This window comes from Oncorhynchus gorbuscha, linkage group LG11 (assembly GCF_021184085.1).
Source record: "Oncorhynchus gorbuscha isolate QuinsamMale2020 ecotype Even-year linkage group LG11, OgorEven_v1.0, whole genome shotgun sequence".
In the NCBI taxonomy this organism is placed as follows: domain Eukaryota; kingdom Metazoa; phylum Chordata; class Actinopteri; order Salmoniformes; family Salmonidae; genus Oncorhynchus; species Oncorhynchus gorbuscha.
In genome coordinates, this window is record NC_060183.1 from 4831638 (window position 1) to 4846637 (window position 15000).

Here is a 15000-nt window from a genome sequence, read left to right on the forward strand (position 1 = left end):
GATGGTCAGATACAGGGTCTAGTAGATATAGATGGTCAGATCTAGGGTCTAGTAGATATAGATGGTCAGATCCTACCAGTAGATATAGATGGTCAGATCCAGGGTCTAGTAGATATAGATGGTCAGATCCTACCAGTAGATATAGATGGTCAGATCCAGGGTCTAGTAGATATAGATGGTCAGATCCAGGGTCTAGTAGATATAGATGGTCAGATCCAGGGTCTAGTAGATATAGATGGTCAGATCCAGGGTCTAGTAGATATAGATGGTCAGATCCAGGGTCTAGTAGATATAGATGGTCAGATCCAGGGTCTAGTAGATATAGATGGTCAGATCCTACCAGTAGATATAGATGGTCAGATCCAGGGTCTAGTAGATATAGATGGTCAGATCCAGGGTCTAGTAGATTTAGATGGTCAGATCCAGGGTCTAGTAGATATAGATGGTCAGATCCTACCAGTAGATATAGATGGTCAGATCTAGGGTCTAGTAGATATAGATGGTCAGATCTAGGGTCTAGTAGATCATCTTGTGGGGGTGCTTTGCTGCAGGAGGGACTGGTGCACTTCACAAAATAGATGGCATCATGAGGTAGTAAAATTACGTGGATATATTGAAGCAACATCTCAAGACATCAGTCAGGAAGTTAAAGCTTGGTCGCAAACGGGTCTTCCAAATGGACAATGACCCCAAGCATACTTCACGAGTTGTGGCAAAATGGCTTAAGGACAACAAAGCTCTAACGGCTCTCGTTTGTAGAATGAGCAGACCAAGGCTCAGCGTGGAAAGTGTTCATGATTTTAATATTCAAAAAAACTCAAACAAACTAACAAATGTGAAAGCTCACAGTTCTGTCGGGCAAAAAAATCACTAAAACAGAAAACAAGATCCCACAAAACCCAAAAGGAAAATGACAACTTATATATGATCCCCAATCAGAGACAACGACAGACAACTGCCTCTGATTGGGAACCGCACTCGGCCAAAAACAAAGAAATAGAAAACATAGACTTTCCCACCCGAGTCACAGCCTGACCTAACCAAACATAGAGAATAATAAGGATCTTTAAGGTCAGGGCGTGACAAAAGACAAGGTATTGGAGTGGCCATCACAAAGCCCTGACCTCAATCCCATAGAACATTTGTGGGCAGAACTGAAAAAGTGTGAGCGAGCAAGGAGGCCTACAAACCTGACTCAGTTACACCAGCTCTGTCAGGAGGCCTACAAACCTGACTCAGTTACACCAGCTCTGTCAGGAGGCCTACAAACCTGACTCAGTTACACCAGCTCTGTCAGGAGGCCTACAAACCTGCCTCAGTTACACCAGTTCTGTCAGGAGGCCTACAAACCTGCTCTGCTCTGTCAGGAGGCCTACAAACCTGCCTCAGTTACACCAGTTCTGTCAGGAGGCCTACAAACCTGACTCAGTTACACCAGCTCTGTCAGGAGGCCTACAAACCTGACTCAGTTACACCAGCTCTGTCAGGAGGCCTACAAACCTGACTCAGTTACACCAGTTCTGTCAGGAGGCCTACAAACCTGCCTCAGTTACACCAGTTCTGTCAGGAGGCCTACAAACCTGACTCAGTTACACCAGCTCTGTCAGGAGGCTTACAAACCTGCCTCAGTTACACCAGTTCTGTCAGGAGGCCTACAAACCTGACTCAGTTACACCAGCTCTGTCAGGAGGCCTACAAACCTGCCTCAGTTACACCAGTTCTGTCAGGAGGCCTACAAACCTGACTCAGTTACACCAGCTCTGTCAGGAGGCCTACAAACCTGACTCAGTTACACCAGCTCTGTCAGGAGGCCTACAAACCTGACTCAGTTACACCAGCTCTGTCAGGAGGCCTACAAACCTGCCTCAGTTACACCAGTTCTGTCAGGAGGCCTACAAACCTGACTCAGTTACACCAGCTCTGTCAGGAGGCCTACAAACCTGCCTCAGTTACACCAGTTCTGTCAGGAGGCCTACAAACCTGACTCAGTTACACCAGTTCTGTCAGGAGGCCTACAAACCTGCCTCAGTTACACCAGTTCTGTCAGGAGGCCTACAAACCTGACTCAGTTACACCAGCTCTGTCAGGAGGCTTACAAACCTGCCTCAGTTACACCAGTTCTGTCAGGAGGCCTACAAACCTGACTCAGTTACACCAGCTCTGTCAGGAGGCCTACAAACCTGCCTCAGTTACACCAGTTCTGTCAGGAGGCCTACAAACCTGACTCAGTTACACCAGCTCTGTCAGGAGGCCTACAAACCTGACTCCGTTACACCAGCTCTGTCAGGAGGCCTACAAACCTGACTCAGTTACACCAGCTCTGTCAGGAGGCCTACAAACCTGCCTCAGTTACACCAGTTCTGTCAGGAGGCCTACAAACCTGACTCAGTTACACCAGCTCTGTCAGGAGGCCTACAAACCTGCCTCAGTTACACCAGTTCTGTCAGGAGGCCTACAAACCTGACTCAGTTACACCAGCTCTGTCAGGAGGCCTACAAACCTGACTCAGTTACACCAGCTCTGTCAGGAGGCCTACAAACCTGACTCAGTTACACCAGCTCTGTCAGGAGGCCTACAAACCTGACTCAGTTACACCAGCTCTGTCAGGAGGCCTACAAACCTGACTCAGTTACACCAGCTCTGTCAGGAGGCCTACAAACCTGACTCAGTTACACCAGCTCTGTCAGGAGGCCTACAAACCTGACTCAGTTACACCAGCTCTGTCAGGAGGAATGGGCCAAAATTCACCCAACTTATTGTGGGAAGCTTGTGGAAGTCTACCCGGAATGTTTGACCCAAGTTAAACAATATAAAGGCAATTATACCAAATACTAATTGAGTGTATGTAAACTTCTGACCCACTGGTAATGTGATGAAAGAAATAAAAGCTGAAATAAATCATTCTTTCTACTATTATTCTGACATTTCACATTCTTAAAATAAAGTGGTGATCCTAACTGACCTAAGACAGCGATTTTTACTAGGATTAAATGTCAGAAATTGTGAAAAACTGAGTTTAAATGTATTTGGCTAAGGTAAACCTTCCGAATTCAACTGTACCACGGGTGTGACAAAACGTTACTTTTTACTGTTGTAATTACATTGGTAACCAGTTTTTAATAGAAATACGGCTAACGGCCGCATTGAGTCATGCATAAAAACAGCCCTTAGCCGTGGTATATTGGCCATGTACCGCACCGCCTTGCGCATTTGATCTGGCGAGGTTTAATAAGGGCAAATAACTTTTTTCTCTTGCCATACATGCAAATTCCTTTATTATGTCATAGCTTTCAATAATTATTATTTTGAGGAAAATGTTGCTTCTAACGTCGTTACTATGATATAATTGACTCGATAACGTTATGGGGGAAAATAATTATTGTATAAATATGGCAACTCCTCTCTAGCTGTTAACAAAAATAAATTGGTGCTTAAGTTTCCTTTTTTGGCGGGTTTTGAGTAGTCAATGAGCTACAGAATGTAGCTTGACCTGGCAACCCTGAGGCCAAGCTCTGAAAGGTAGAAAGTTTTTCGTCAGAGTCAAGGCTTTATATGATTCACTGGTGACTAACCCTCTGTCCTCTGGCCCTGGAGGCCTCTGGGAGGTAGGAGGAGGGATGCTTGGTGTCTGACGTAGCCCAGGAAAGCAGCTGTTCGTTGGGAAGGAAATAAGCTCTGGCCTGCCTGTCAGTTGTGTACACTTCCAACACACCGGGGAATGGTGAAGTCAGACATCTCCACACTAAAGGTTAAAGTTTACACAGCCTTGGGGTGAGAGGTCACGTTATGAATACAAAATACTGGAAGGGTATGCAAAATATGTCTTATCTCTCTCGCTCTGATTTAGAGGGGTTGGGTTAAATGCGGAAGACACATTTCAGTTGAGTGCAGTCAGTTGTACGACTGACTAGTTGTAATCCCCTCTCACTCTCTCTCGTTCTCTGTGGTTTTCAATATGTCTTAAACAACAAGCCATAGAGGAAGGTGAACAGTCATGCACTTCCATGAAACCGTCAACATTATGTCAAGGATTTGTCTTATTTTATCAGGAGGGAGCAGTTGACGAAACATGGCTTGTGTTTTCGGCAGGTTATTAAGTGTCTTCTGTCTTCTTTCGTTGCTTTGAATAGCCAATCAGCTCTGAGGTAAATGCCCTACTGGTTGGTCCTAAAGTTGCCTGGCTCTCCCTTAGCTCTTACCTGGCTCTCCCTTAGCTCTTACCTGGCTCTGGCTCTTACCTGGCTCTCCCTTAGCTCTTACCTGGCTCTCCTTTAGCTCTTACCTGGCTCTGGCTCTTACCTGGCTCTCCCTTAGCTCTTACCTGGCTCTCCCTTAGCTCTTACCTGGCTCTCCCTTAGCTCTTACCTGGCTCTCCCTTAGCTCCTACCTGGCTCTCCCTTAGCTCTTACCTGGCTCTCCCTTAGCTCTTACCTGGCTCTGGCTCTTACCTGGCTCTCCCTTAGCTCTTACCTGGCTCTCCCTTAGCTCTTACCTGGCTCTCCCTTAGCTCTTACCTGGCTCTGGCTCTTACCTGGCTCTCCCTTAGCTCTTACCTGGCTCTCCCTTAGCTCTTACCTGGCTCTCCCTTAGCTCTTACCTGGCTCTCCCTTAGCTCTTACCTGGCTCTCCCTTAGCTCTTACCTGGCTCTCCCTTAGCTCCTACCTGGCTCTCCCTTAGCTCTTACCTGGCTCTCCCTTAGCTCATACCTGGCTCTCCCTTAGCTCTTACCTGGCTCTCCTTTAGCTCTTACCTGGCTCTCCCTTAGCTCTTACCTGGCTCTCCCTTAGCTTTACCTGGCTCTGGTCCTTCACCATTAGCTCTCCCAGTAGCTCTTACCTGGCTCTCCTATAGCTTTGTCTGGATCTCCCTATTTTAAAGAGATGTGATACATTTACCTGGCTCTGTTTGTGCTTTACCTGGCTCTCCCTTAGCTCATACCTGGCTCTCCCTTAGCTCATACCTCACTGTTTTCTAGGAAATGCATTGTATCCTATTGGCCAGGGAGCTCAGGGATGTGTGCCAAATAGCACCCTTTTCCCTACATATCCCTATAGCCTCTGGTCTAAAGTAGTGCACTATATAGGGAATAGCGTTCCATAGGGCTCTGGTCTAATGTAGTGCACTATATAGGGAACAGGGTTCCATAGGGTTCTGGTCTAAAGTAGTGCACTATATAGGGAATAGGGTTCCATAGGGCTCTGGTCTAATGTAGTGCACTATATAGGGAACAGGGTTCCATAGGGTTCTGGTCTAAAGTAGTGCACTATATAGGGAGTAGGGTTCCATAGGGTTCTGGTCTAAAGTAGTGCACTATATAGGGAACAGGGTTCCATAGGGCTCTGGTCTAATGTAGTGCACTATATAGGGAACAGGGTTCCATACGGTTCTGGTCTAAAGTAGTGCACTATATATAGGGATTAGGGTGCCATAGGGCTCTGGTCTAAAGTAGTGCACTATATAGGGAAGATGGCAAGGTGTAAGTGTGTAGTACACCTCCCTCCCTCCCTTCATCAGATGGACAACCCAGAACCAACTGGCTGCAGAAGCAGGATACAGAGAGCTGGAGAGGAGGTTGTGGAGAAGCATTGATATGCTGTACAGTAATCATTGAAGGAGAAAGTCCTTGATGGCTGACAGGAGGTTGGTAGGAACCAGATGGCTGGACAGAGAGAGAGAAATGGGGCGAGGGGAGGGAGAGAGAGAGAGAGAGAAATGGGGCGAGGGGAGGGAGAGAGAGAGAGAGAGAAATGGGGCGAGGGGAGGGAGAGAGAGACAGAGAGAGAAAAAATGGGTCGAGGGGAGGGAGAGAGAGACAGAGAGAGAGAAATGGGGCGAGGGGAGGGAGAGAGAGAGAGAAATGGGGCGAGGGGAGGGAGAGAGAGAGAGACAGAGAGAAATGGGTCGAGGGGAGGGAGAGAGAGACAGAGAGAGAGAAATGGGGCGAGGGGAGGGAGAGAGAGACAGAGAGAGAGAAATGGGGCGAGGGGAGGGAGAGAGAGAGAGAGAAATGGGGCGAGGGGAGGGAGAGAGAGAGAAATGGGGCGAGGGGAGGGAGAGAGAGACAGAGAGAAAAATGGGTCGAGGGGAGGGAGAGAGAGACAGAGAGAGAGAAATGGGGCGAGGGGAGGAGAGAGAGAGAGAGAAATGGGGCGAGGGGAGGGAGAGAGATTCAGAGAGAGAGAGAGAGAGAGAGAGAGAAAATGGGGCAAGGGGAGGGAGAGAGAGAGAGAGAGAAATGGGGCGAGGGGAGGGAGAGGGCTAGAGAGAGATAAATGGGGCGAGGGGAGGGAGAGAGAGAAAGAGACAGAGAGAGAGAAATGGGGCGAGGGGAGGGAGAGAGAGAGAAATGGGGCGAGGGGAGGGAGAAAGAGACAGAGAGAGAGAGACATGGGGCGAGGGGAGGTAGATAGAGAGAGAGAAATGGGGCGAGGGGAGGTAGATAGAGACAGAGAGAGAGAAATGGGGCAAGGGGAGGAGAGAGAGAGAGAGAGAAATGGGGCGAGGGGAGGGAGAGCGAGAAATGGGGCGAGGGGAGGGAGAGAGGGAGATGGTAGGGAGAGGGGGGAGAGAGCTAGAGAGATGTGGACATTAGGGAGAGAGAGCAGCAGGGCTCTTCAGTAATCACCGGCTATGAAGCCTGGAAGTCCAGGGTGGAATGGCCCAGACAGAGGGGCTGGACTGATGAACAGTAGGGTGGACACTCCAGGAGAGTTCCCACTACTCTACTCTGTCACTACACTATCACTACACTATCACTGTCGCTATACTATCACTATACTATCACTACACTATCACTATACTATCACTATACTATCACTACACTATCACTACGCTATCGCTATACTATCACTATACTATCAAAAAAAAAAAAAAAAAAAAAAAAAAAAATATGCCATTTAGCAGACGCTTTTATCCAAAGCGACTTACAGTCATGTGTGCATACATTCTACGTATGGGTGGTCCCGGGAATCGAACCCACTACCCTGGCGTTACAAGTGCCATGCTCTACCAACTGAGCTACAGAAGGACCACATACTATACTATCACTATACTATCACTACACTATCACTACACTATCACTACACTATCACTATACTATCACTATACTATCACCACACTACACTGTCACTACACTATCACTACACTATCACTACACTATCACTACACTATCACTACACTGTCACTACACTATCACTACACTATCACTACACTGCACTATCACTACACTATCACTACACTATCACTACACTACACTATCACTATCACTACACTATCACTACACTATCACTACACTGTCACTACACTGTCACTACACTACACTATCACTACACTGTCACTACACTATCACTGCACCGTCACTACACTATCACTACACTATCACTACACTATCACTACACTATCACTACACTACACTATCACTACACTACACTATCACTACACTGTCACTACACTATCACTATACTATCACTATACTATCACTACACTACACTATCACTACACTATCACTACACTGTCACTACACTATCACTACACTATCACTACACTATCACCACACTATACTATCACTACACTATCACTACACTATCACTACACTGTCACTACACTATCACCACACTATCACTACACTACACTTAGACTACACTATCACTACACTGTCACTACACTATCACTACACTATCACTACACTATCACTACACTATCACCACACTACACTATCACTACACTATCACTACACTACACTATCACTATCACTACACTGTCACTACACTATCACTACACTATCACTACACTACACTGTCACTACACTATCACTACACTATCACTACACTATCGCTACACTATCACTACACTATCACTATACTATCACTACCCTGTCACTACACTGTCACTACACTACACTATCACTACACTGTCACTACACTATCACTACACTATCACTACACTGCACTATCACTACACTACACTGTCACTACACTATCACTACACTATCACTACACTATCACTACACTATCACTACACTGTCCTACACTATCACTACACTATCACTACACTATCACTATCACTACACTGTCACTACACTGTCACTACACTATCACTACACTATCACTACACTGTCACTACACTATCACTACACTATCACTACACTGTCCTACACTATCACTACACTATCACTACACTATCACTATCACTACACTGTCACTACACTATCACTACACTATCACTACACTGTCACTACACTGTCACTACACTACACTATCACTACACTATCACTACACTATCACTACACTATCACTACACTGTCACTACACTATCACTACACTGTCACTACACTATCACTACACTGTCACTACACTATCACTACACTATCACTACACTATCACTACACTATCACTACACTATCACTACACTGTCACTACACTATCACTACACTATCACTACACTGTCACTACACTATCACTACACTATCACTACACTATCACTACACTATCACTACACTGCACTATCACTACACTATCACTACACTATCACTACACTGTCACTACACTATCACTACACCGTCACTACACTCTCAAAACACTGTCACTACACTATCACTACACTATCACTACACTATCACTACACTATCACTACACTACACTGTCACTACACTACACTGTCACTACACTACACTATCACTACACTGTCACTACACTATCACTACACTATCACTACACTGCACTATCACTACACTACACTGTCACTACACTATCACTACACTATCACTACACTATCACTACACTATCACTACACTGTCCTACACTATCACTACACTATCACTACACTATCACTATCACTACACTGTCACTACACTGTCACTACACTATCACTACACTATCACTACACTGTCACTACACTATCACTACACTATCACTACACTGTCCTACACTATCACTACACTATCACTACACTATCACTACACTGTCACTACACTATCACTACACTGTCACTACACTGTCACTACACTATCACTACACTATCACTACACTATCACTACACTATCACTACACTACTACACTATCACTACACTGTCACTACACTATCACTACACTGTCACTACACTATCACTACACCGTCACTACACTATCACTACACTATCACTACACTGTCACTACACTATCACTACACTATCACTACACTGTCACTACACTATCACTACACTATCACTACACTATCACTACACTATCACTACACTATCACTACACTATCACTACACTCACTACACTATCACTACACTATCACTACACTATCACTACACTCACTACACTATCACTACACTATCACTACACTATCACTACACTGTCACTACACTATCACTACACTATCACTACACTATCACTACACTGTCACTACACTACACTGTCACTACACTGTCACTACACTATCACTACACTGTCACTACACTATCACTACACTATCACTACACTATCACTACACTGTCACTACACTACACTGTCACTACACTGTCACTACACTATCACTACACTATCACTACACTATCACTACACTACACTTTCACTACACTGTCACTACACTGTCACTACACTATCACTACACTGTCACTACACTGTCACTACACTATCACTACACTATCACTACACTGTCCTACACTATCACTACACTGTCACTACACTATCACTACCCCGTCACTACACTATCACTACACTATCACTACACTATCACTACACTGTCACTACACTATCACTACACTATCACTACACTGTCACTACACTATCACTACACTATCACTACACTGCACTATCACTACACTATCACTACACTGTCACTACACTATCACTACACCGTCACTACACTATCAAAACACTGTCACTACACTATCACTACACTATCACTACACTATCACTACACTGTCACTACACTACACTGTCACTACACTGTCACTACACTATCACTACACTGTCACTACACTATCACTACACTATCACTACACTATCACTACACTATCACTACACTACACTGTCACTACACTGTCACTACACTATCACTACACTGTCACTACACTATCACTACACTATCACTACACTATCACTACACTATCACTACACTGTCACTACACTACACTACACTGTCACTACACTGTCACTACACTATCACTACACTATCACTACACTATCACTACACTACACTGTCACTACACTGTCACTACACTGTCACTACACTATCACTACACTGTCACTACACTGTCACTACACTATCACTACACTATCACTACACTGTCCTACACTATCACTACACTGTCACTACACTATCACTACACTATCACTACACTGTCACTACACTATCACTCACTATCACTACACTACACTGTCACTACACTGTCACTATCACTACACTGTCACTACACTGTCACTATCACTACACTATCACTACACTATCACTATCACTACACTGTCACTACACTATCACTACACTATCACTATCACTACACTACACTGTCACTACACTATCACTACACTATCACTACACTGTCACTACACTGTCACTACACTATCACTACACTATCACTATACTGTCACTACACTATCACTACACTGTCACTACACTATCACTACACTATCACCCCCCCTCTCTCTCTCAATCCCTGGTTCTTGTTAACTGGCCAGGTGGTATGGTGCAGCTCATTAAAGAGTCCAGGGTCAGTTTAAACCTACATGTGGTTCAAGCTGACTAAAACGATGTAGAAGAGACAGTGTTCTATAATGTGGCTCCAGTGCTATGAAGTATTACTCCTCCGTGATGGTTCCCTACACCACCGTGGCTCATCTTCTGGGGGTGACAGGTAACCTAAAGGTTAGCGAGGCGGAACTGTTACCAAAGTGTTGCCGGTTTGAATCCCAAGGCTGACAGGAAGAAGTTGGGATTCTAGGTATCGTTCAAATCAACTCGATGCGAAACACTTAACTGATCCAGGGTTGCTGCACTGGGGATTATTCTGGATGCTAGATAACTGTCACGGTGTTCGTAATAATGGTCGGACCAAGACACAGCGCGATATGAGTTCCACATACTTTATTATTAGTGAAACTTAACAAAACAATAAACGAACAGACCGTGACTCCTGAGGTGCTATGTGCACTAACTCCCAACATAAACAATATCCCAGAACGCACAGGTGGGAAAAATTATACTTAATTATGATCCCAATTAGAGACAACGATAATCAGCTGCCTCTAATTGGGAACCATACAAATCACCAACATAGAAAATCAAACCTAGAACCCCACATGGAAAATATAAACTAGAACAGCCCCCCAGTCATGCCCTGACCTACTCTACCATAGAAAATCAAACCTAGAACCCCACATGGAAAATATAAACTAGAACAGCCCCCCAATCATGCCCTGACCTACTCTACCATAGCAAATCAAACCTAGAACCCCACATGGAAAATATAAACTAGAACAGCCCCCCAGTCATGCCCTGACCTACTCTACCATAGAAAATAAAAGCTTTCCATGGTCAGGATGTGACCCCATATTAACTCTCTTCAGGGTTAGACCTCATCACCACTAGCCCTAACCCCATATTAACTCTCTTCAGGGTTAGACCTCATCACCACTAGCCCTAACCCCATATTAACTCTCTCCAGGGTTAGACCCCATCACCACTAGCCCTAACCCCATATTAACTCTCTTCAGGGTTAGACCTCATCACCACTAGCCCTAACCCCATATTAACTCTCTCCAGGGTTAGACCCCATCACCACTAGCCCTAACCCCATATTAACTCTCTCCAGGGTTAGACCCCGTCACCACTCGCCCTAACCCCATATTAACTCTCTCCAGGGTTAGACCCCGTCACCACTAGCCCTAACCCCATATTAATAGACCCCATCACCACTAGCCCTAACCCCATATTAATAGACCCGATCACCACTAGCCCTAACCCCATATTAACTCTCTCCAGGGTTAGACCCTGTCACCACTAGCCCTAACCCCATATTAACTCTCTCCAGGGTTAGACCCCATCACCACTAGCCCTAACTCCATATTAACTCTCTCCAGGGTTAGCCCCATCACCACTAGCCCTAACCCCATATTAACTCTCTCCAGGGTTAGACCCCGTCACCACTAGCCCTAACCCCATATTAACTCTCTCCAGGGTTAGACCCCATCACCACTAGCCCTAACCCCATATTAACTCTCTCCAGGGTTAGACCCCATCACCACTAGCCCTAAACCCATATTAACTCTCTCCAGGGTTAGACCCCATCACCACTAGCCCTAACCCCATATTAATAGACCCCATCACCACTAGTCCTAACTCCATATTAACTCTCTCCAGGGTTAGACCCCGTCACCACTCGCCCTAACCCCATATTAATAGACCCCGTCACCACTAGCCCTAACCCCATATTAACTCTCTCCAGGGTTAGACCCCATCACCACTAGCCCTAACCCCATATTAACTCTCTCCAGGGTTAGACCCCATCACCACTAGCCCTAACCCCATATTAACTCTCTCCAGGGTTAGACCCCATCACCACTAGCCCTAACCCCATATTAACTCTCTCCAGGGTTAGACCCCATCACCACTAGCCCTAACCCCATATTAACTCTCTCCAGGGTTAGACCCCGTCACCACTAGCCCTAACCCCATATTAACTCTCTCCAGGGTTAGACCCCATCACCACTAGCCCTAACCCCATATTAATAGACCCCATCACCACTAGCCCTAACCCCATATTAACTCTCTCCAGGGTTAGACCCCGTCACCACTAGCCCTAACCCCATATTAACTCTCTCCAGGGTTAGACCCCATCACCACTAGCCCTAACCCCATATTAACTCTCTCCAGGGTTAGACCCCATCACCACTAGCCCTAACCCCATATTAACTCTCTCCAGGGTTAGACCCCATCACCACTAGCCCTAACCCCATATTAATAGACCCCATCACCACTAGCCCTAACCCCATATTAATAGACCCCATCACCACTAGCCCTAACCCCATATTAATAGACCCCATCACCACTAGCCCTAACCCCATATTAACTCTCTCCAGGGTTGGACCCCATAACTACTAGCCCTAACCCCATATTAACTCTCTCCAGGGTTGGACCCCATAACTACTAGCCCTAACCCCATATTAACTCTGTCTCTGTAGGTCAGGCCAGGGTGCACCAGCTGGCAGAGAACACACGCTACTTCAGGTCTCGTCTTCAAGAGATGGGCTTCATCATCTATGGTAACGATGATTCTCCTGTGGTCCCAATTCTGCTCTACATGCCAGGAAAAGTTGTGTAAGTTCCTTTCATTTGGTTTATTCGACAGGGACAATGCACTGCTTTCTAACCCCTCTGTTCTACATGCTGGGACAAGTGATATAGGTATCAGAGCGTACCTTTCATACATTTGTATATTTTATTGTGGAAGGAATGAAAGGAGAGGTTAGATTGTGGTCCTTTTGTAGCTCACAGTTGGTTGAACGTGGTGCTTGTAACGCCAAGGGTAGTGGGTTCGATTCCCGGGACCAGCCGACTGGTAAACATTCATGCACCTCGTGGGTGTAAATCGCTTTGGATAAAAGTCTGCTAGATGGTATATTAGATTAGGAATATAATCCTTGCCACTAGGGGGCGTATGTAGTCTACCACCACCATCAGACCCAGACAAAATAAAATAACTCATAGAGGAAATCTGCTTTCACTTTGTGTGTCTACCTCATCTTGCCTTCTGGGGACATACACAGTACAGTATAGCTGCAGATATGGTAAAATTGGTTCGTTCGAGGGGCCACAACAATGTCTGAATGTATTTACTACAGGTCAGCTATTGGCCATGATCTTTTTGCTGTTTCAATTGATCGAGTCACTTGGACTAATTGTCATACAGCTACTATATCTGTTGTTGGAAAGCAGGTGGTCATTTTACTAGGGGTCAACAACAACAACAACAACAACAAAAAGGGTCAATATTGAGTGTCTTTTCAAGATGACTTTGAACAGCGGCCATGTTTACTGTGTCCAGATGAATCAGTCAGTGAATCAGTGAGTGAATCAGTCAGTGAATCAGTCAGTGAATCAGACAGTGAATCAGTCAGTGAATCAGTCAGTGAATCAGTCAGTGAATCAGACAGTGAATCAGTCAGTGAATCAGTGAGTGAATCAGTCAGTGAATCAGTCAGTGAATCAGACAGTGAATCAGTCAGTGAATCAGACAGTGAATCAGACAGTGAATCAGACAGTGAATCAGTCAGTGAATCAGACAGTGAATCAGTCAGTGAATCAGACAGTGAATCAGTCAGTGAATCAGTCAGTGAATCAGACAGTGAATCAGTCAGTGAATCAGTCAGTGAATCAGACAGTGAATCAGTCAGTGAATCAGTCAGTGAATCAGACAGTGAATCAGTCAGTGAATCATATAAAATGTAGCAGGCGAGGATCGTATTCACACAGGACAGACACTTTCAGATGCGTCCCAAAGATAACAGCCTTCTGGCAGGATAACAACGAACCCTGTTGAGCAGCTGGAGGACCTTGTATACTGGGCTTCCTTCTACTATGATGTCATCACTGGTCGACTGCTGTCCTAGTTTCTGGTGGAAAACTAGGTTAATTGTCAGGGAGCCAATGTCCATCTTTACCATTCCACTCAGTGGCACCAAGGACAAATAGCAGAAAATGTGCTGATCAAATGCTACCATTTGTCATGGTTTGAAGGTCATGTGAGGGTCAAACTGTATGTTCAGGGTCAAACAGGGTCAAACTGTCAGGGTCATACTGTATGTTCAGGGTCAAACTGTATGTTCAGGGTCAAACTGTATGTTCAGGGTCAAACTGTATGTTCAGGGTCATGGTGTATGTTCAGGGTCAAACTGTATGTTCACTGTCATGTTCAGGGTCATGGTGTATGTTCAGGGTCATGGTGTATGTTCAGGGTCATACTATGTTCAGGGTCATACTGTATGTTCAGGGTCATACTGTATGTTCAGGGTCATGGT

The 15000-nt window shown here is 45.4% G+C and overlaps 1 protein-coding gene across 1 annotated transcript in view; it reads left to right on the top strand.

Moving 5' to 3' along the window:
* sptlc3 (serine palmitoyltransferase, long chain base subunit 3) overlaps window positions 1-15000 on the top strand; it is a 95878-nt gene that overhangs the window by 73434 nt on the left and 7444 nt on the right. The window contains exon 11 of the mRNA XM_046368432.1: window positions 13165-13300. Within this exon, the coding sequence (XP_046224388.1) occupies window positions 13165-13300 (136 nt within the window). The remainder of the gene's footprint in view (window positions 1-13164; window positions 13301-15000) is intronic.